The sequence below is a fragment of the Melampsora larici-populina genome, assembly GCF_000204055.1.
Source record: "Melampsora larici-populina 98AG31 unplaced genomic scaffold MELLAscaffold_37, whole genome shotgun sequence".
In the NCBI taxonomy this organism is placed as follows: Eukaryota; Fungi; Basidiomycota; class Pucciniomycetes; order Pucciniales; family Melampsoraceae; genus Melampsora; species Melampsora laricis-populina.
The window spans coordinates 797,368-820,150 of NW_006768801.1; the positions used below are offsets into that span (position 1 = coordinate 797,368).

Below are 22,783 nucleotides of genomic sequence, written 5' to 3' on the forward strand. Positions count from 1 at the left end.
CAATCAAGCCATCTCCTTCGGCTATTAATGAAGAAATTCAGAAGAAATTTATGATTGTGAGTAATCTTCCTTCCTAAACATTGTTTCTCTACTTTATGAAAATTCGTTCTTTCTGACTCTTGGTTTAAATTATGTCATGGACACCTTCTCGTGGACATTGTCCCTTTAGGATTACCACTTCTATAGTTACATTCTCACATAGAGAAACTATTTATTCCATAGTTACATTCTCCTTCTGAGAAACTATGTTATCCTACGCGTAGTTACATTCTCTTTATGAGAAACTACTAGGACTTCCATCTTGGTTCCACAGTTACATTTCCATACAAGGAAAACTGAACCGTATGGGCACTGTACGAATATCTGATATCGAGTGATGAATGTGAATATTGATTTTGATTTATAACTTACCCATTGACCCGCTACATGCAATTGACAACTCTTCTTCTTCTGATACAGGTGACAATAATTTCCGATTCTTCCCTTTTTGACTTCTTGTCGGTGGGTGCCACGACTCATCTTCCGATTCATCCGCGTTGGTTATTTGAATAAACGGAATACCATCTACTCCATCTTGCGCTTCTTGATTTCTATCGCCTTCAGCTCTTCTTTGTTGATCTTCTGAGTTTTGTTGACCCGCTACTTCAGCTCCTTGTCCTTCTTCATTTATTGATTTTATCTGTTGACTATTTCCAATCTCTCCCGTGTTGCTTTCCTTTTGTTGGTCTTGTCCTTGATTTTGCTCTTGAATCTGATTCCCGGATCCCCCTTCTTCTTTCGTATCTGCTCTACTTCTTTCTAAAGCTGCTGATTGAGCCCTTGTCATTCTAGTCGCGTTTTCTTCAGCTTGTCCGATTTGTTCTAACAGTGATTTCTCCATGATTTAGTAATTTTTCCAATAATAATTTTTTAATAATTTGATCAATAATAAAAACTTTCTTCAACGAATCTTAACTCAAGTTTGAGCTAACTGGAAAAGGGGGATAAGGGGATTGAGAAGTCTCGGAAACTATCGTGTGACCTTTCCGAGGGATGATCTTCTTCAACATCCCTTGGAAAGTCCGATCTTCGGCCGACCCGACAGTCCCGCTAAATCCCCATGGGCTTATGAACCAACGAGTCGGTTCTAGCAATGCAATCGAGTGCCTGCAAAAAATGCGGTCTGCGGCGCGGCGCGCCCCATTTCAGCGCGCCGCTGCCTCACTTGGATTTTTCGAAACTGAGATTGTGCTGCGGTGGGGCTACGTAGCCACTGGGGTAAACCCCAGCACTGTCCCAGTGGACCCAAAATGCGGCGCGCCGCGGCGGGGTTTGCGCGTTGCTCATACCACCTCCTGTATTGTTTTGGATTTTTTCAGTGATGATCATTAAGTGGGATTTCAACTGGCCAAGATGACTGTTTGAGATGTCTAACTTTTGCTTGATTACGGGGAACTTGTGCTATATTCACTTTGTCCTGTGATTGGCCTTGACCAGCCTGGTGGCTGCTTCCAGCGTATACAACCCAAAAGTGATTGTCTGATCATGAAGCTTCTGCTTGATGGATTCAGGCAAAGCAACTAGAAAGGTAAGTCAGCCCTGATACAGAAAATTTCATTTGATTGTTTACTTACCAGGTTTATTTTTTGACTTTTGGCAATGGAACCATAAAGAATGAGATGTCAGCACAGAACCAAACAAGATTGTTGAATGTTTACTTTACTTACGACTTTCAATTTCTGAGGTTTCATGGCTGAAGTCATACACCACGGACAATTCTCAAGATCCTATACCGGATGTTGGATTGCGTCTGCTGGTGTTTAGATCAAATGGATTCCCAAAAATGAGCAGTTCAATTGATAATTCTCAATTTTCCTTGGTGGCATCCAGATGTTCCGTGAGGGTGGATTCCTCAGAATGAGAATGGATTCTGCTACAGAGAACTTGATCAGTCACTATGGCAAACCTAATCCTAAACTAAAAGGAACTGATGCTTGGTTGGAATCAGACAGGTTTTGAGATTCATTCAAGTTGCTGCTGGGCTTGGAATCACAAAATGGAGTTTTAGGCATTTTTAAAAAGTATTTCAAGAGAAAGTCAGAATGATTTAATGATGAACAACAGAAAAATTCAAAATTGAAATCTTTGACAGAGTATGAATAAAGACTGAAAGATGTTTGTGAAGAAGGGATATAAACTCAATTGTTCCTGAAGTTCAATAGAAAAAAGCCATTCCAAACAGCCCTTGAGGGTCTTCCCATCTGGAACCAGAAAAGTTGTCAGATGGGAAAATGTCAAACTTGAATGGAATTCATTGAGGATCACCAGGTTAGTGCAAGTCATAGTCTGCAAATCCTTGTCCAAGATGGGTTACTCAACAGCCCAGCCACTTAAATTTGGGCCGGTGCTACACCTTGTACGGCCCAGCTGATGATTTTTTGAAAACTTGGATTTCAACCTTTTCAAAATCTACTGTACTTAGTCAATCTGGCACCTCCAAACCCACTAGAGGTACACTGCAACCTACCAAACTGTAGTTTGCCAAATTGAATTCAATGGCTTTGTCCCAAAATCTGAGGTTTGGTATGGCACAGTCATCCATCATTCAGGTATAGCCCCAGGAGTTGCCCAAGTAGCCTTTGTGACTATAAATTGAGATTTGTGCTGTTAGAAGATGGAGAGCGCCAAATTGTTGATGTGACTCTTGCACATCATTTTCATCATCATCTGAATGAGAGTTTGAATGACTTGTTTTTTTGTGCAAGGGAAATATGAGATTCTGGGCAAAAGCCCTGTCTGATCTCATGCTTGAAATTCAATTTTCACACATTATAAGTCCCTTGTTTGAGCAAGCTGGTTACAGCTCAGGAACTTGCTCAAGTTGACATGAGAGTTAAGTTTGGCAAAGACTGTATCTTTTGGTTTTCAGCAGCACAACCATTCATTATATGTTGGATGTTAAGACAAAACAACAAAGTTTTTCACTACCTTAAAGCAGATGGAAACTTCAAAGGTTACCACTGAAAAAGAGTATAGTCTTTGCTGTGTTCAGATCAAGTTAAAGACTAAAATTTGAACTTTTTCAGGTTTTTGCAATCTTCAACTTATACTGAAATGGTGGCAACCTCTAAAGGTTATTCTTTTCAAGGTAGAAAAAAACTATATTCTTATTTGCTGAAGTCCAACATATCATGAATTAGTTGTATGTAGTTTTGGAATTAATTTAGTTTTGGGATGTACATAGAAAAGTTTGATTGGAGCTTTTTCATCATCATCACCATAATTCCTCAAGCATGAAATTCAATGTAATACCTGTCCTTTCCTTACACTTTCATCTTGCTCTCAATCACAATCTCACCCAAACCCATGATCAACCATGATATCTAATCTTACTTCACCAACTTTTTTGACTTTTTTTAATCAATCTTAGTAACTATCTAACTACAATATATTCTTTTCTCTCTTTCTCTCTCAAGTTACAATCCATCAGAAAAAAAATCAAAACTTCAAATTCAAATTCATCAGAAAACAAAATCAAAGACAATCAAAAATGAATAGCTTTTCCACTTGCAGCCATAGCTAAAAAGAAAACAGCACGAAAACCCAAAACATCAATACACCTTCTTTCAAATCTCTCTCTCAAGAAAAATGAATCAAACTCACCAGCTTCTTTAAACGCTTCACTTAAAGTAGGATGAGCATGTGACGTTCTAGCAATATCTTCAGAACTAGCACTATACTCCATGGCCAAGACTCCTTCTCCAATCATCTCACCTGCATTAGGTCCGATAATATGAATCCCTAAGATCTTATCGGTTTCTTTTTCGGTTAAGAATTTCACCATGCCTTCTGAATCATCATTTGTTTTAGCTCTAGAATTAGCTAAAAATGGAAACTGTTTCAAAAATAGAAGCAAAACCGAATGACCAACATCTCTCCAGATTCAGTTTGACATTTTTGGTGGTTTTTTTTGTGAAAAAGAGGAAAACACTCAACTTTTCCAACATTATAATTCACATTTGCTTTCTTTAAATCTTCTTCTGTCTTTCCTACCCAAGCCACTTCCGGATGAGTATAAACCACTGAAGGAATCACATCATAATTCACATGACCATGACCATGTTTAATGATCTCAGCAATCGCGATCCCTTCTTCTTCAGCCTTATGAGCCAACATCGGTCCAAAGGTCACATCACCAATACATTTGATATTCGAAACAGATGTGTTATACTGATTATCGATGACCACTCTACCACGTGAGTCAAGTTCGACTCCAGCTGCTTCTAAGTTCAATCCACTCGTATTCGGTCTTCGTCCAACAGCCACCAAGACCACATTAGCATCTAATTCTTCTTGTTTCGATCCATCTGATGCTTCAACTTTCACTTTACAATCTTGATCTGAAAGTTTCTCTAATCCAGTAACTTTAGTATTCAACTTAAACTTAATCCCTTGTTTAGACAAAATCTTTTGAAAACTTTTGGCCATTTCACCATCAATTCCTTGACCCCCAATCGTACTTAAATATTCTACTACAGTTACTTCGGCTCCTAATCGACTCCAAACCGATCCCATCTCTAATCCAATGATCCCTCCACCTATAACGATCATCTTTTTTGGAACCGAGTTTAATTCTAATGCACCAGTAGAAGAGACGATTTGTTTTTCATCAATCTCAATCGAACCACCAGGAAAAGGTGAAACTTCAGATCCAGTAGCAATAATAATATTCTTGGCTTTCAGATCTTGTTTTCCTGAACCGTTTAGTAAATCTACACTGATCGATGTTGAGGATGAGAATGATCCATGTCCTTTAAAGTAATCGACTTTGTTCTTTTTGAATAATCCTTCGATACCTTTGGTGAGGTTTGAAACAGCTTTATCTTTTGCTTTTAACATGTTAGGTAAATTCAATTGTACATCACTAACTAAAACCCCCCTCAACCAAAAAAAAACAAAAAAACAAAAAAGAAAGAATCAGTATTCCTCGATCGAAGAAGTTTATTTTTGGTTTTGGGGTTTTTGTTTTGGGGAAAACTGACCATCAATCCCTCTAGATTTTAAATCATGACAAGTTTGATGATAAAGATGACTATTATTCAACATAGCTTTCGAAGGAATACATCCCACATTCAAACAAGTACCACCTAAACTTCCACGTTTTTCTACACACGCTGTTTTTAATCCTAACTGAGCTGCTTTGATGGCTGCAACATATCCTCCTGGACCTACAAAAAAAAACCACACACCAGAAAAACAAAAGAATGTTTATCGTTTGATTTTGGTTTTGATTTGTTTTTTGGATGAGAAGTTTACCTCCTCCGATGACCACTACATCGTACTGAGAATCATTAGTTTCGGTTGCAAACCTTCTTTTGTTCCAATTAATTGAATTCAAAGAAGTTTTAGAATAATTCAAAGTAGAGACCTATTTTATTGAAAAAAAAACACATTATTAAAAAGTTTTGAATGATTAAAGAGTATAGATGAAGAATACCTTTGCTGATCTGATTGATAGATGAGATAACATCAGAAAGTGATTGGTTTTGATGTGTTGATCTGTTGATAGTGAGATATGAGAATGAGATAGTTATGTTGGGGTGAAAGTGTCAAAGTGATCAATTGGTTCAAGTTTTCATTCTTCGGGTCGAGTCGGGTGATCAACTAAAACCCTTTGTATTCCCATACAATACAAGTTGTCAAAACCCATGAAATAAACTATTCAATTCGATTAGGATCCGATTAATCGAAACAAGAGTTCGTCAGATGAGAAAAGAAATGAAATGAAATGAGTTAATGGTTAAATGAACCAATCAATCAACTGTGGGGATTGCATTTCTGACTTGATTTTCTTCTTTCTTCTCTTCTCTTTGATGAGTCATGACTATCTATTCGAATGACTTGTTCAAAAGTAACTGATCTGTTCTAAAGGATCTCATCAGACACTTTTACACCGATCAATCCAATCGACCAAAACAAAACAAAACAAAACACTTAAATCATCAAAGAGCAGTATGAAACCAATCAAACAAACAAAAAGAACTATTCTTCAAAGTAATTTAGAAAAACAAGAATGTAAAGAATGTGAAAAGATACATAAAACTCATCAACAAGAAATTGATAAAGTATGGAAAACGATTGATGAAATGAACCAAAAGTTAACTCAACTAATGACATTATTATTTGAATCTCATCAAACTGATGACGATGATGACGATGATGATGATGATGATGATGATGATGATGATGATGATGATGATGATGATGATGGTTCGACGGATGATTCAGTCATATTAAACGAATCAGAATTACCTACTTCAAGTCAAGAAATCTCAAGTCAAGAAATCGTTAATACTTCTGGTTGTGAAGATGAAGAAGTTTTGGCGATTTCTGGTTTGGGTATATCTACGAGTAGTAGACCAAAGAAACTGATTATTAAGAAATCAAACTCGATCGGTGAAGAAAACTCGATCAATGAAGAAAACTCGATCAATGAAGAAAGCTCAATAGATGACGAAACCTCAATAGATGATGAAGAAACCTCAATAGATGAAGGAACCTCGATAGATGAGGAAGGAACCTCAATAGATGAAGAAGGAACCTCAATAGATGAAGAAAACTCAATAGATGCTGAAGAAATCTCAATAGACGAAGAAAACTCTTCAAATGCTGAAGAAATCCCATTGAATGAAGAAGAGCATGACTCAATAAACGATGACGAAAATTCCACAACATCAGAATCATTTTACTCCACCAAATCATTTCCAAACCCATCTCCAATTCGAAATCCAACTCCAACTTCAAGAGAAATCCAAGACGACGAATCCCAATACTATCCCATCACACCTCAAAGCTTACCCCTAGAATTCGATCCGATCCATGGCCTACATCCCTCATACCTGGCCCACCTACAATACTCATTTCAAGAAATCGGAATGATAGAACTACACGAAGAAATTGTCGAAAGGTCTCATTACGATTACAGTCGAGGAGAAAGACCATCAAAAGAAGACCCTTCAAATCATATCTTTCCTCCATTTGATCAACTTTATAATTGGAGTCATCTGACTCCTTTAAACAAAGTTAAGGTCATCATCTTGGGTGATGAACCGAGTAACAAACCTGGCTTTTCTCATGGATTGGCTTACTCTCAGTCTATTACTTCTAAGCGGATCTTAGGTACGATGAATAATGTGGGAAACCTTTTGAAATAGTTTATTCATTAAATCAAGTACCTCAAAAGCTAATCAATCTTCAACCCATCTTTTTCGAATGTTTGTTTTGATGATTTAAATCTTATGGATTTTGTTTGTTTGTTTTTGAAAAGATTCATAACGAATTAAACCATCAATTTCCAAACCAATTTCCTTCCAACTTATCACACGGTTCATTAGTTTCATGGACCCAATCAGGTATCCTTTTACTCAACATCATCCAAACCATTCCAAGATCAACTGGTACATCACATCAAGGAATCGGTTGGGAAAGATTCACACAAGTCGTCCTAAATTTAATTGATCAACAAGGAGGTAGTGATCTTCAGCTCGGTCTTGTTTTTCTTATATGGGGAGAAAATGCATTAAACCAAATTAATCAATCATCAATTCCTTCAGTTAAGTCTCTCTCTTTTCTTCCCATAAATTCCTTCAAGGTCTGACGTTTGATGAGGGTTTTCTTGCGCTTTACTTGCTTTGCTTTTTACTTGGGATTTATAGTCTAAAAGAAATCATTTGATCTTACATACTTCTCATCCTAAACCAAGTACATCTCATTTAGGTTTCCTTGGATCTCATCAACATCATTTTCGTATTACAAATCAGTTTTTAGAAACTCATTATGGATCGAAATCGAAAATAAATTGGTGTGAATTAGAAAGATTAGATCCGATTGATGTTTTAAAAAAACCTTAACCAATCATCTTTATAATAAAGAGATTTTTTGATGTTTGGATGGTTGGGTTCGGTTTTGAAAAGGTCATCCTCAAAGAATTTTTTCCTTTTTGGTTACGGTTTGGGGTTTTATGTTTTTTTCGATTTTGGGGTTAATATTTATTGGATTAGATTGGATTGGATTGAAATTTTAGAATTTGGGTTTTCACTTTAATCATTTGTTTTATAATTTATTTTAAAAAATCTAATGGAACATAATTATTTAAAAATGTTCATTGAACCCATTTTTTTGTATGAATTGAAAGATTCCTAATGATCCATTGGAGCCAGTGTGCTTAAGTAAATTCGAGTGAAGGATTTCATTCTGAATTTAAAGTGTTTCTCTGTGATAGAATATCTTTCATTCTCACATTTTAAAATCAAACATATATGGGTTATGATTAACATCTTAAAATTTCTCAACTAGATCTTCTTAATCAAATAACTTATAATTCTTTAAATCTAATGTTTCAAAAGAAATTCTTAATTCATATTTAATCAAGTTTACAAAACACTTCAATATACCAAAAACTACCAATAAGAAACATATCAAGAATAACTTCAAACACACCTATGATAGATTCCAAGTTAAATGATCAATACAAATTCAAATGTTCACAAAAATGGTTTAAAAAAAATGACTACTATTGAGAGAGATGAAAAATGATGATGATGATGATGATGATGAATGAAGTTCATCGATGATTGCAACAAAAGAACAGATAGACTAAAAAGTTACAGATTGTGTTTTTTTTGTGTGATTTTTTGTTTTGTTGTTGAAAAAGTGAGAAAAATTTCGAACCCTAATTCTTCTTGTTTTTAACCACTATCAGATCCATCCCAATACTTAACAAACGTTTTCTGTGAATTACAAGTAGATCTACCTACTGATCTTTTCCCATTCTCATCATCATCACTCTGAGCATGACCATGACCCTGACGATGACCCAACGAGTTTGAATTCCTTAATGCATACACTCGGTCTACAATATCGGCATCATGTAATTCGGCTAATGCTAATTCTTGGGCTCTTTTCAAGATCGATGCTTCTGTTGAATCTTCTTCGTCTTCTAATAATGATTGTTTATGTTGTTCTACTGTGACTAACCAAAGTAATTGTGGTACTAGAATATCAAAAACGTATTGACTTTTTTGTGCATCATCTAATTCTAGAAAACCTGGATCATATTCATTCGATTCCTGTATACAACAACAAAACCAAAACCATCTTAAGATTAGATATTCCACAATGCTTATTATAATTTTGAGGATAAAAGGGTCTTACGGTTGAAGTTAAATATCGATCTCTTAAAAAATGTCCAACTTCTACAATTAACTTTTCAGTATACCGTCCATACTTCACATCACGTGGGATCAAAGATCTACCTTTAACATTTAGTAAAAACGTTTCATGTTGTGATTGGATTGAAAGATCAGTTGATTTTCCTTTTACAATAAAATCGATTTCAGTCAAATGAGGTTCTAAAACTTCAATAAACTTATTAAATTTAATCTCATTAGTTGTCACTTGTCCGATCTGTTCATCAAATTCCAAATTCCAAAACCAAAATCTCAGAAACCCAAATCATTCTGCTTGAACAAAAGATAAGAAAGAAGATTCTTACCGAGACTTGATGAAATTCAGTTTGATCTGAAGTTAAAAAATATGATCGAGGAACTTCAACTTGTGTACCATCACAAAACTTAATATGATAATACTTTTCTTTCCTCGGTTTCACATTCCTTGATCGATTCCCAGGTTGTTTAACAATCTTCAACCCCACATATCCCGTCACTCTAGCAGGCCAATATTGTCCTTTCCGTTTATCCTTTGAAAGGATCACTTCATCATGAATATTAATCTCGGGATCTGGTCCTTCATCTTCTTCGTCTTCATCATCATCAATCTCGATGATCTTATCATCCGAAAGAGTTGAATTAACTGATGCTTCCCTCGTTTCTTGAGTGGATTTCGTTTTAGATACAGCTGATCTAGTTTGTTGAGATAACGGAATCATACAAGTACCTACATCAGGTAATTCATCATCATCTTCATATGCATAAACTGAATGACATTCATATGCGATTGCATAACTGTTGGAAAGACTACGTTCGGTTGGATAATCTCGTGATAAGCCTTTAACTTTTAAGATCGGATTGAATTTACGTGGTTGGAAATCTAAATCGATTATGAATTCTTTGACTTTATTAAAACTTGAAATCAATCGAACTCTTTCTTTAGCTCTATCAATGAAAAAACTTGAATTAGCTGTTTTTCAAAACATTATTTCAAATTGAGTTTTTTTTAAATGAAGTCAACTTACAAAGCTTTAGATTTTTTACCTTTTTCTTCAAAAAGACGTATCATCATTTGATGATTTTGAGATCCTAATTCATCTTGATGATCTATTGATTCAGATTTTTCAATGATCCCAGGCCACCAATACTTTTCCTGAGGTGTACAACCAATATCAGCCCAAACTACTTTACCCACTTCAAATGTTAAATTGATATTCGAATTAGATTGAGTAGGAGTAGGAGGATGAGAAGATAATGGACTAGTTAAGATGATAGGAGATTGATTTGGTTGTCTAATCGGTTTAGGTGAAGGATGATGATTAGATTGTAAAGCGGTTCTTCTTCTCTTTAATGAATGTGGTGTTTGATTTGAATATTGACCTGATTCTTGAGTTTTCTCGGGTGAGACTGGACTTAAACTTGATGATGGTACTAATCGATATAATTCATCTGGTTCTTTAACTTTTTCCATTAGTAATCGAATGATGACATCAGTTTTGTGATTGCATGTTGGTTATGAAAGAATCGAAAAAAGTGAGTTACCTTTCTTTTCATATTCGATTGATGAATCACTATCTACACTTATTGATCTTTTTGAATGGTTTGAAACTTCGGTCTGTTTGTGATGATCTTGAATCTCATCCGTCGTCTCTCCATCGTGGTTTTGATTGGGAATTGTTTCTGGTTGTTTGATTTCGTAGTTAGTGGGTTCTAACATGTCTTGGTGATTGTTGTGAATCTGTTTATGATATTCTGATGTTCCGGTGATATCAGTAGTGGTGGTGGTAGTGGACGTGGTGGTCATCGAAAGTTTGTTTATTCTTTTTTGGTTTTGGTTTTGGTTGGGATCTCCATTTTCCAAACCTGCAGCATACATCCATCATCTGGCTCAAATTTGGGTCGGAGCCGGTGTCACCGTGTCTTACGCGACGTGATCCGAGGTACCGTACCGGTTGCACGGTGCTTTAAAACTTAAATCTTCCTTCCCTGGTCTTTAACGGAGAAGGTTCCGAGAAACCGAATTTTCAAAATTTCTTGACGCAACATGATTTGATATTTTACCACTCATCCTAAATAAAATTTCGTCTCATTCAAATAATCAGATTCCAAAATGCTAGACGAACTACTTGGGTTTCTAGTAACGGAGATGGCCATGGATGGGGAAGAAGGTAAGGCTTACTTTTTCATCAACTTTCGATTTTGAAAACCATATGAATCTAATGAATCTTTGGTTTTTAGGCTGCTCTGTTGCCAGGTTAGATGGATTTATAGAAACTTATCATTCACGTAGATTAGTTCAACATCCATCAGAACCACCTCAATTACTTGATTCTTCTTATAAAAACTTTGTTTGGAAAAAACTATGCGAACTTGATCAAGTTAGACTTGGGGTAGTCGAAATACCTGCTAAACCTACACGAGAAACTCAACAATCTGCTGATACCGATCCTCAAGAAAAAGACGATAGTCCAATGGTGGAAGAAAGTGTAGGAGAAGAAACGACTAGTCATCATCCTTTAGAACTTCCAGCAGTGGTTTCGAACGCTTCAAATCTGATGACTCAACGTAAAACTAGACCAAGTCTCTCAGCAAGCAGAAGAACTTTAAATGAAAAACGTTCAAATTCAACTCAACCAGGTGGAACACCTGCATTAAGTATAGGACAACAACGTGCAATCGAAACAGGCAAAGTTCAAAAGAATAGACTTGTAGATAAAAAACAAAGCGAAAATTCAAAGAAAAAAGTTAAAGAATCTAAACCTACTGCTGCTTCTGTCTCGAGGGAATGGCGTGAACTTGATGCTAATGATATCGGAAGACTAGGGAGAGGAGAATTACTTGCAAGATATGGATCGGATGAAGATAGTGAGAGTAGACTCAGGATCGCGGTAGATCCCATGTCTTGTTGGAGAGCAGTGGTCGGGACTGATATCAGAGTATGTTTTCACTTTCATGTTTCAAAATGAGAATAAACGCGTCAAGCTGACAAATGATCATTCCTACTCTCAACAATCTTGATCACAATACAATCTCACGATCAAGAGTCCTAAACTTACACCTTACGTTTATCAAGTACTTTGTATCGTAGCTCAAGGCAGAGAAGCGGGTGCCACGGTCATCGAACTTGGTCGACAACTAAAGCACGATCAAAAATCTCTATTCCATTTCGTCAAAGTTTTGACCGATATGGGAATTGTCACGAAATTTCGAGCTTATCAACACAAAGCTTGGACTAATCGAGTCGTTCACAAACGATACTTGGCTACCTCTGAGTGGTATAAAGATTTTTTGAAAACTGATAATCCAGCAAAGACAGCACCTTCCACTTCATCCTTGTCAACCCCTGGCTTCAATTTATTTCTAGATGATCCTTTTAACCCTTCGAATCTTAACATTAATAATCAATTCGGTGGGTTTGGTTTCGAGACTCAATTTCCTGGAACAAGTACTTCTACCGCTGCTCAGCTAGGAACTCCTCCTCAAACAATTCAAAACTTGATCGGTTCTAAGAATGAAGGTCAATCAGAGGAACCTCAGGATCACCCGCCCTTGTCTCCTATCACCAAAGAGCATCTAGCTGTCAATGAACCTCTGATCCGATCAAGGATTTGTACAGTCCTTAAACGCAGCGCTCATCATACTATGATTCATGCTGATATCATCAAGGCAATCGTACGTTTCTTTTAAAAATTCAATCTTGGAACCAAACGTGACAAAAACTTGACAAAAGACAAATTATCATGATTCACTGTTTTTACAACCTAGGGAATTGCAGTTCCTTCCAAAGATGAACGTAGACGACTTAATCGACAGATAGATGCTTATATCAAACGTGGCTTTTTGGAAAAAGTGGTCATCTTGAACGTTGCTGGAAATTCCCCCTGTATTCGTTTGACGGCCACCGGTTTATCATCAATGGATGATACAGCTGTCAAGCAGGCGGCCCCTACCCCTGCCGATCCTTCACCTGACGAGCTGGAAGGTGAACTCTGTGTTTTACCATTGACGAGGTCTATCGGCCAAACCCTTTATGGGCTTGTTTCGGAAGCTGGTCAAGAGGGCATCATATACAAGGTGATTAGCTCTTGGATTTTGTTATGATTGAAGTCGTGACTAATGTGTGCATTTACATTTAGGATCTATGTAGAAAATTGAACGATCTCGAATTACGTACCGCTGAACAGATACTCACGAGGATGGAAAGAGACCACCCACCTTCACATCTTGTAGACATGAAGATTGCGAGTGTTCTTGAAACATGTGGACGAGAAAAGCGCGTTCGATGGTTCAGCGCTGATGCTTTGAGAAATCGATGTCAGGCAACAGCTATTGCTTTACCCGATGACCTAGAGAAAGAACCTGTGGAGCATTCAGGTGATTTTATGGATATCCATCCGGTACCGGTCGCTCAATATTTTTATGAAAAAGTTGAAGATTTATATGGTATGATTGTTATCGAACCCAAGGGAGTGTGGGGTAATAGAGCAAAGCGACCTGCCGGTGAACCTCTCATTACAGGCCGACCTAGAAAATATCCTAAAGGAATCACAGCCGCGGAACGTAAAGCTTTGAAAGCAAAAGAAGACTCGGGAGTGGATGTCACCGAAGAGCGAGACGCTTTGACTGCCAAATACGCCCAGAACAATAATGTGGAGTCTAGCACTCCTGTAGATAATGCTGAAAAGGTAAAGGCCAAAAGAACATTACTGCCAGTTCCATTCAAGAGGACTCGGTTACCACCCGCCACCAAGCGCATCACACCTGCTAAGCGAAAACGGAATCGGAAGGATGCGGACTCGGAACCAGAAACAACCGATGAAGAATCAGCGAAGTCATCTCAGTCATCCGAGTGTGGACAGCCAACTGCCCCAAATGCTGATATTTCACGTGAAGACGATGATTGGAGGCCCGGCCCAGAAGCTGAAACTGTGACCCCTTCTTCGACTCGACGGTCATTACGACCTAGGCGTTCAACAACCAATACCGTAACAGTCCCAGTGGAGTCTAATGATCACGATGAGGAAGAGAAACCGAAAGTTGCTCCGGCTGCAGTTCGCAACCGAAAGAAGCAAAAAAGTACTGAACAACCTGCCATCGATCGGCTCGATGGTGATGAATCTCAACCTATTGTCACCAAAGCTGCTGCGCCCGCTGAGCCATCCCAGCCATGTATTTCTCAACTTACAACAATATCAACCTCTTCAGAATGTCAGCCATCGACATCCACATCTTCGTCGTTACCGGCCAGTCCACCTAAAATGCTTCCTCGAACCACAAGATCCTCTGCAAGACTGGGTAAGCCATTGATTTCTTAGCTCCGTGACTTCAGCTTATCACATGAAGCGCATTTCATCGTACTCATATATCCTTGGATTCTTATAACATAGTGGTCGGCTTGTCGTCACGAAACCGTCAAAACTTAACAACTTTGAATCGAGAACAACAGCTATTAGAAGCTATCCGATTTGCCGGTGGAATAGCAGAAAAGACTCAAGACTTGGCAAAAGCAGTCAGAGATTTGGCTGGTCCGGGTCAACAAGCCAGTGCTGCGAACCCTATGGATAGTAGGACTCTCAATACTACACTATGGGCTCTTCAGACTCGAGGCGAAATAAAGGTGACTACTGTGATGGTGCCGGATGCGATTGGGAATCCAGTCCGACGTTCAGTGGTATACTTGGCTAGTATTCCTTTAGACAGTCCGGAGATGATCAACTGGTTGGAGGATTTACGAGCTCGAGATCATATCTTACAAAACAAAGCGCTAAATGTACCAACCAGGAAGCCAGTAGTAGGAGATGGCCCGCTACCTAATACTAATGCAGCGAGGAGAGAGATGAGGAGGACACTGGTTGATGCTTCAGAGGACGCTCTACAAGCTATGTTCAAAAATCAATGGAGATGTATTGCTCAACTCTATGGTTATCAAATGGGACGAGTGGCGCGGGCTCGATCTTTACATCTCTTTCTTTTAAAGTCATTCGAACAAAATTATCAAGAGAGTACTTCCAATTTGTTTTTCAATGGTCAATGTCGCATTTTTGCCTGTGGTTTCCTCTTCCAAGACTTGCCTTTGGAAGTTTTTAATCAGATAGTACCGATCATGTCTCAAAGTGACGAGTTCGAAGCTTACCGAGTAACTCCAGGTGCGATGCAGAAGCCAATGAGTCAAGTACCTCCCAATATCCGACGAATGTTGAAGATCGCACATCAATCTTCAAGAAGGAAAGTTTACGAGGCGGTGGAAGTCTTAGTCCATCTACGTGTCTTAATCCCCTTGAGAAAGTCAACAGAACCCACAGAATTCTTTAGATCGGTACCAAATGCCGAGAAAATCTATTATCAACCTTGTCAGATGAACATGACTGTTGGGCTCTTTAGTCTAGCCAATGAAGCCTTGATTCATAAACTTAGTCAATCACCTCCGACTCCACCACCATTACTCGCCAAGTGGCCGCTTAAGAATGTAGATGATGGGAATTGGTTTTGGACAGAACTTCATCGTGCTTCACTACCCGATCCAGAAGCTCCACCGTTACAACAGAAATTTGAAAGCTTGAATGAAGATGATCAATTCAGTGCTTCTACTGACTCGCATACATTACTTCAACTGTTGACTGATCAATCGAAGTGGCATAGTGAGGTACAATTAACGTGGAGCCAAAGAGAACAAGCTATCAGATTAAATAATAAACACAAATATCCGCCCTTAGATCTTGAAAACGATACGCAAGAAGTCGAACGCCTGGCTCGAATCTTATGTACAACTCCTGAAGCATTTAAAAAGACGATTCAAGCTACTAGGGATTTGGCTGGGAAACGAAAGGCAAAGAAAAAGCTACGTAAGAAAGAATCAGGTTCTGACGCGGAAAATAATAAATTAGTAGACGAAGCTGCACTTAAATTAGCACAAGAAGAAGCAGGAAGAGTCTTGGCGGCCAAAGCTAAAAACTTATTACAACAAAAAGAAGATGATTTCAATTCAATCATTAATCGATTCAAAGCACAATCTGGAATCGATCAGATTGATGAAGACGTCCATGGAGCTTTACATACCCTTTTTATTACCCCTACGCGTGGTATTAATGCTACACAATTGGAATCTGAGCTATCATTATGGCTTAAACGTAGAGAAGAAAAGAAAGACGATGAGCCTGAAACCATTCCTTCGAATAACCGACCAAAAGGAACTCAAAAGCCTGGACAACTACCTTTATTACCTTCAGTACAAGCTAAATTACTCAAGGTGAAGAAAATCAAAGTGCCACCCAAGCCTCATTATGACAGGGGAGCTTTACACAAGTTTCCAGAACGACCTTTGAGATGGAGTGCAATCGCAGCACGCGCTATACGACCTCAACCCCAAGTTGTGATAGGACTTCGACCACCAACAAGTAAGTTTTTCTCCGATATGATATTGGGATCAAGGCGTGGTTCGATGTCAATGATTTGGATGATTTTTGCTTTCTTTAGCTGTAAGCGTACCTGGGAAACGAACTCGTTTAGAATGGACAGACACATTAGATGAATTCTTACGCGATTTAGCAGCCATCTTGCGAGTTCGAGCTTATGCAACTTGTGCAAGTTTATGGCCATGGTCAATTGCAACTAATGTTTTTAAAGGTACAAAACAATCGATTTTAAAAAATCGAATCCGAAAATTAGAACGAGATAAATCAGATAAAATCTATATGGATCTTCTTACCGATACATGGAGTCAATTATATTTTGAAAAACGTGGAAAAGTACCTGAATTATTGGATCCATCACCTACTATGCCTTTAGTCTTAGATGGTGGTTTGGCTTTAGATTATCTTAGATCGAACATTGATAAAGAATATTTAAGATCACAAGTGAATGTACAAGGAGACGAAGATGTTCCATCTGAATTTCCCTTACCTGATACCTTAGAAGAGTTTTATAAAGTATATCAAATCACGCAGTCCTCTAAGCCTTCTGAAAGATGGGATCAGGTTCATCTCTCTGCCAATAACGTAATACGGGAGGATACGATGCTCAGTGAAGCCTTTTCGATGTGTACTGAATTTTCAAATGATTTGAAGGCCGTACCTAATCGACCAACTAGGCAGATCATGAGAGCATCTGAGGCTATCAAGGTATGCTTATCACATTTACTGATCTACTATCACTGGGTTCTAAAGTTGATGAGTGTTTGTTTCTTTCAAGCTTCTTACATCCACTCCAATCGAAACTTACTCCGAACCAGTTGCCACTCGTCTTCTCTCACATTATGGAGAGAATATCTTGATTGCCGCTACCAAGTATTTGCATTCTATGGGTATGATTATATTTGGGAGTAAGGTACATTATAGGAAACGTCTTCCAGGTCGCAGCTATTGTTATTCGGATAAGTGAGTCGCTACTACAATTTTTTCAATATGTTTGAGTTTTTACTAATTTTGGATGGACATCTTAGATTTATCTGCCCACCTGATAATCGAGTTGTTCGACCTAAGCTAGATGAAGCAATGGAACGACTACGTTCTCAGTGTGACGATAATTCTGATGGAAAAGTCAATTGGTCTTTATTTGCCACTGATACAGAAACTGCGGCTCTACTACATGCATTCTCTCAAAACCAAGTAAGTAATCAATCAAACTGAATGAACTCTTCAAATTGATTGTTCTGACTAATATCTGACGTTATGATGGGAAAATAGGTGAGCTTAGAGATCGATGTCTCTGTAAATCGAACGAAACGCTGGAAGGCCAGTTCGATATATCGTACTAGGCAATTAGGAGATGACGCATTAGAAAATAGTGTGAATGTGATATTTAATTCACCAGTCTCACGTCAAAAGCCTGTTATGAGATCTTCATCTCCATCGGAAGAATTTGTAGACTTGGTGCAGACCAAGGTTCAAGAAGCTGGGATAGATGGGATTAAACCTTTGGACTTGGTGGTTAGTCTTTTTATTTTTCAAACGTGATCCAACATTGATAAGAAAATGATGAATGTTTTTGGATTGTTTTTCAATAGAATGATTTATCAAATCGAATGAATGGAGAAGAAGTTGGTGAAACAGTTGAATACATGATGAAAACTGAACCACCTAAATTATATTGGGTAAATGAAAACGAAAATCAAAACATCATCATTTCATCTGATCATTTAATCAATTGGGGTGAAAAGACTAAACCTGAATATGCAGAGATTCATTTATCTTATATGATTCCAAGATTATGGTATGATATTTATGGTGAGATGGTCGAAGAGATTTGGAAAAATTCTTTAGATCGAGTTGAATACATTATTCATAATTTCCCAGGGTTATCAATGGTGAGTGATTTTGATTGTTTTCTGATGATTATCTCTTTTATCCTTCAAGACTGAAATTGATTCGAGTGTTTTGTTTGATTTTTCAGAGTGAATTAGATAGATTAACAAAAACGCATCTGAATTCATTAGAAAGATCTGATGTGTTAGAAGAATTGATGAGGACTGGTAGGATTTCAAATTCTCCACCTGGTCAAACTGCCAACAAACGTTGGATTCGTGGGTTTAGTGATGATCGATTTTGGAGTTTATTTTAAAAAAATGCATTTAAAGATTGAAACTTGTGATTTATATTGATATTTTTGTGACGCTTATGTATAATTGGCTTTTCGGTTGATATTGTTTATAAGTTGTAATTGATTTTCTCAAGAAAAAGTAAATATAGAGTCTTCAGAATTTTTCTTGTTGGTGATAAATTCATTTGAGGTTTTCTTGACGATTTTCTTAGTGGATACATACATATATCATTGATACCTCTTCGGAAAAGCTACGAATCTTATTCAAGTAATCGTCATAAACCTGAGATAACTAACCGGACGCAAGCAGAGCGAGTCATTCCGAAGAGAAGTAGGACGGGTGGAAGGACTTGAAGAAGAGAAACTGCCAAGGTAATAGGGTTAGCTTGAACAGGAGGACCTTGGTTAAAGGAAAAACCAAAGGAAAGTTCTGACTTTTGGCTGAGAGAGATTGTCGATAGTCTGAAGGGCTGATTGGCTTTGAGGCCAGTCTCTCTTCTTATGGTCTTCGCCGCTAGCGTCTGCTCTTATCTCTTAAAAGCTCCCCTACGCCATCGGCGCTGGACCGGTGCGCACAGGTTTGAACTCACGCGGCACTAGTCTCCTATATAGCCAGGAAGTGAGTGCATGGACAGTGACTGTCGTAAAGATTTGTCTGCAGACTCTGAATCTCGTTTACTTTCCACCTTTCAGAGTCACCTACTTCAAGAGGGATCATGCCTTGAAGCAGAGAGCTGCCACCTGCTGCCACATGTAAAACATATGATGCAAAGCAAACCCAGAACATGGGTTTGTTCTGTAGGATTTTCACTCGGAACCTTTTGTCAAGATGTGTAACCGAACAAGCCCTTCTTGCATGTACCAAACCTTTGAAATTTTGACTTTCCTAGATCAGCATCATATGAAAATTTTCCTTGGACAAGGGTGATACTTGTATCTGTGGACACGGTAATCAATATCGCTTATTGCTCTATGAGACACGTTCTATCACCAGAATGAGTGAAAGATGAGTGCTGAGATTTGATTACATGAGTTTGATGAAATTTGATCATGACCAAGTCATCAAGAATGGTCCTTGGCAGGTTGGCTTTGAATGATACACGACATACTTTCTTGCAATTTTGATTCAAGCTCCTTGGGTGTCAAGCATTGGCGCCCAAGTATTTTCTGAATTCATGAACATGTAAGGCTTCATGAGCCATGTCGGAACAACGCTTGAAAAGTATCTCGACTGTATTTGAACCTTTGATTCTCACATCTATCATAAAAGCACTATCCCACTTTTTATATCGGCGGAAATCATGACCCGGCAAGGAATAAGTTAATGTGGGACAGAGATGAGTATGCCACGTTTGCAACACATCCTATGTTATTTTTCATATGGAGAATTAAGCAGTGAAATATAAATCAAAAGACAATTTGAATGAATTCCAGATTCAATAAAGATGAAAGTACATAAGAGAAATGCAAAAGATTTTCAAGATGGGGTGGTAATGATATCAAACAAATCTTGGAAAGCTACAGACGCTCTCATCAAAGTACACGTGATTCACAACGCCTTCTATACAGCTCAATCGCTCTTCAGGATCTTTTTTCAACAAGGATTCAACGAGGTTTCGGAATGTAGGGACATCATATGGCGAGAATTTCACGTCCTCGGTTAAGATTACATGATCCAAGCCTGGTATGGTAGCTGTAAGGATTTCAAGGATATGTCAGTCACCGAAACAGTTGATGGAGGGTTAGTAAAAAGAACATACGTGAGTCAAAGGGGTCTTTGTTCGTGACTATCGCGTATAACGTTACACCCAAACCCCACCAATCGATGGAGTTGGTAACGCCGTGTCCGAGAATTACTTCCGGTGACCTTGCGTAGGGGGTCCCGCCTGCGATGGGGGCCCAACCTGACGAAGACCTTACTGCAATACCAAAGTCGGCGAGTTTGATGCGACCATCGGAACCCAAGAGTATATTTTCCGGTTTGATGTCACAATGTATTATGTCGTTTTGATGAAGGAAATCTATCGCTTCTGCTATCTCTAGTGTGTATCTTCTTGCTTGTCTGTGTGTGACAGGGGCTTTATCTCTCAGACACCCGCCAGCTGCGAATTCTAGTACAACATGGAATTCTTCTTGTAGGCGGTAGTGAGCAGAATATCCAATGATGAGGGGATGTTTGAGTTGTTTAATCAAATCGATCTCTTTCCTTATTGATTCGTCTTGCGAGCGACCTTGTTCATCATGACGGTGTATAACTTTGACTGCATAGATAGATTGATCCGATTTCGATTTCGCTTTCCAAACCGAAGAGAATCCCCCATAAGCTATCATACCCAAAGATGTGTAATCTCCGCCTGCTAGAACGATATTGTACGAGGGACTTACTTGACGGTCTGAAGTGGTACGTGATCTTGATAGGCTGACAGGGGTTGAAACATCATTGTTACTCATGATGAGTAGTGTTTTTTTGTCGATAAGAATTTGTAGAAGAGTTTAACGTGTTTTGGAAGGCAAGTAGTGATGCAGAGTTTATACGTTGAGTAATGTAGGAGACTTGAATGTGGATCAGTGATAATGGGGCTGCTTGACCACAAGGCTTTATATACAAATGAGAATGCTGATCCCACTCCAGCGTACTGATGCTGGCCAGCTCGAAGCATTTAAAAGCAGTGCAAAATGCCGAGTAGGCCTTTGCTGAATGAGAGTAATGCACATATCTGCAATCGTGGTCGCACTTTTGATGTGCGTCAGAATCTTGAAAGGGCGCGGAGATGTTGCCCCTCGGACCAATGTCAATCTACATTTGCTACAAATTTGAATAGTCGTAAGTGGGCTTTCTCGTCGCTTTAGCACTTTGTATGCTCGCTGAACACACGTGAAAAGCATTTCATTAGGCCCCCGCAGAGGATGGTGACATCAATTTCTTGTTGCGCTTGAGATCACAAAAGTTCTTGTTCACATCGTCCTCATATCGGATGAGGACCTGAACCGTCATCACGTCGGAATTTGCGTTAAAAGAAATGCTTCACCTCTTGAAAAAGCTCTCCACGCCAATGGTATAGTCTTTTCGAGGAACTCGCCGAATGTTGCCAAATATACATCTACACCCGAATCGAGCAACAGCTTGTATGTGGCTGATAGGAGATATTCTCACAAGGCGTGAATCAAATGTCAGGATAGCCCGAGTGCTTTTGTTTTGAGGTCTCAATAGTTTTTACTGGACTAGTCATCGAATCTGATTCAGCTAAGAGCGATTGTTGACTTCATAGATATTCGCGAGATCACGCGGGGTTGATGCTAGCAAACGCGTCTCCTGCGAAGACAATGTCATATTTTCGAAATTAAACCCAGACTAGTGGCATGAAAGCGATTATGGAAGACTTGATCTCGAACACAATCGGTATTGTAAACATGCGATTCAAAACGCAAAACAATGATTAAACCTTTTCCCGTTTCAAGAGATGTAGATTATGGTTACAAGAGCCCCACTGATGACCGCTAATGCTATCCAGGAAACGGGGAACGGCAAATGCGATCAAGTATGAATAAAATGACAAATTTAAAAGCAAACTCGACAAAAGTAGCAAACTCGAAAGGTTTGAGGGGAGGTCGATTGCTAACAAATCTTCATTTAAATTTTGAGCGACAAAACCGAAAATGAAAGTTGAGGGATACTTCTTGTTGTTGTTCGCTCTACCCGATGCACAATGCTGCAGTCTCCACTTCGTTTCAAAGAGCCTTCTGAGGCAGTGGGATCGGGGTCTTGCAGGTCTTCATCAGAGCAAAAAAAGATGGGCCAGGGCCCTGTATCCATCCAGCTTGAAATAAAGTGGGAAAGCGACTTCATCAACATCTTGACAAAGCAAATTCTTGATTTCTACGACTTCTGGAGCAAGCGCCTTTAAGTTTTTTCCTTCACGTCCATCGTTTTTTGGAACTTTTCGTGGGTGCGTTCAAAAGAGGGGAAAAGCGGAGCACCTGCTTCACATGGTCCAGGTGAGTATAATCAAAATCTACCTTTAATATCATCAGTTGATCTACAC

General features: G+C 38.6%; 6 protein-coding genes across 6 annotated transcripts; 2 read left to right on the top strand and 4 right to left on the bottom strand.

The window, feature by feature from the left end:
• Positions 1–238: 238 nt before the first annotated feature.
• On the bottom strand, positions 239–951 carry MELLADRAFT_56986 (uncharacterized protein; the record flags this gene model as incomplete). Its single annotated transcript, XM_007413533.1, has 2 exons — positions 239–382; positions 460–951. 2 exons carry the CDS (start codon positions 878–880, stop codon positions 288–290), a joined length of 516 nt encoding a protein of 171 aa, XP_007413595.1.
• A 2,390-nt stretch (positions 952–3,341) lies between these two features.
• Positions 3,342–5,861, bottom strand: MELLADRAFT_117424 (uncharacterized protein; the record flags this gene model as incomplete). The annotated part of the gene is made up of 6 exons (XM_007413532.1): positions 3,342–3,558; positions 3,643–3,874; positions 3,976–4,907; positions 5,022–5,207; positions 5,296–5,407; positions 5,823–5,861. The coding sequence occupies 6 exons, from the start codon at positions 5,859–5,861 to the stop codon at positions 3,524–3,526; spliced, it is 1,536 nt and encodes a 511-aa protein (XP_007413594.1).
• A 1,053-nt stretch (positions 5,862–6,914) lies between these two features.
• On the top strand, positions 6,915–7,713 carry MELLADRAFT_90449 (uncharacterized protein; the record flags this gene model as incomplete). The annotated part of the gene is made up of 3 exons (XM_007413506.1): positions 6,915–7,172; positions 7,307–7,591; positions 7,648–7,713. The coding sequence occupies 3 exons, from the start codon at positions 6,915–6,917 to the stop codon at positions 7,711–7,713; spliced, it is 609 nt and encodes a 202-aa protein (XP_007413568.1).
• A 591-nt stretch (positions 7,714–8,304) lies between these two features.
• Positions 8,305–11,047, bottom strand: MELLADRAFT_117425 (uncharacterized protein; the record flags this gene model as incomplete). The annotated part of the gene is made up of 5 exons (XM_007413531.1): positions 8,305–9,107; positions 9,193–9,444; positions 9,533–10,151; positions 10,232–10,667; positions 10,749–11,047. 5 exons carry the CDS (start codon positions 11,008–11,010, stop codon positions 8,727–8,729), a joined length of 1,950 nt encoding a protein of 649 aa, XP_007413593.1.
• A 6,462-nt stretch (positions 11,048–17,509) lies between these two features.
• Positions 17,510–19,010, top strand: MELLADRAFT_72641 (uncharacterized protein; the record flags this gene model as incomplete). Its single annotated transcript, XM_007413507.1, has 5 exons — positions 17,510–17,578; positions 17,644–17,809; positions 17,888–18,130; positions 18,208–18,507; positions 18,594–19,010. 4 exons carry the CDS (start codon positions 17,696–17,698, stop codon positions 18,759–18,761), a joined length of 825 nt encoding a protein of 274 aa, XP_007413569.1.
• An 872-nt stretch (positions 19,011–19,882) lies between these two features.
• MELLADRAFT_109595 (uncharacterized protein) lies at positions 19,883–21,191 on the bottom strand (the record flags this gene model as incomplete). Its single annotated transcript, XM_007413530.1, has 3 exons — positions 19,883–20,104; positions 20,267–20,433; positions 20,972–21,191. 3 exons carry the CDS (start codon positions 21,189–21,191, stop codon positions 19,883–19,885), a joined length of 609 nt encoding a protein of 202 aa, XP_007413592.1.
• Between the last annotated feature and the right edge of the window lie 1,592 nt (positions 21,192–22,783).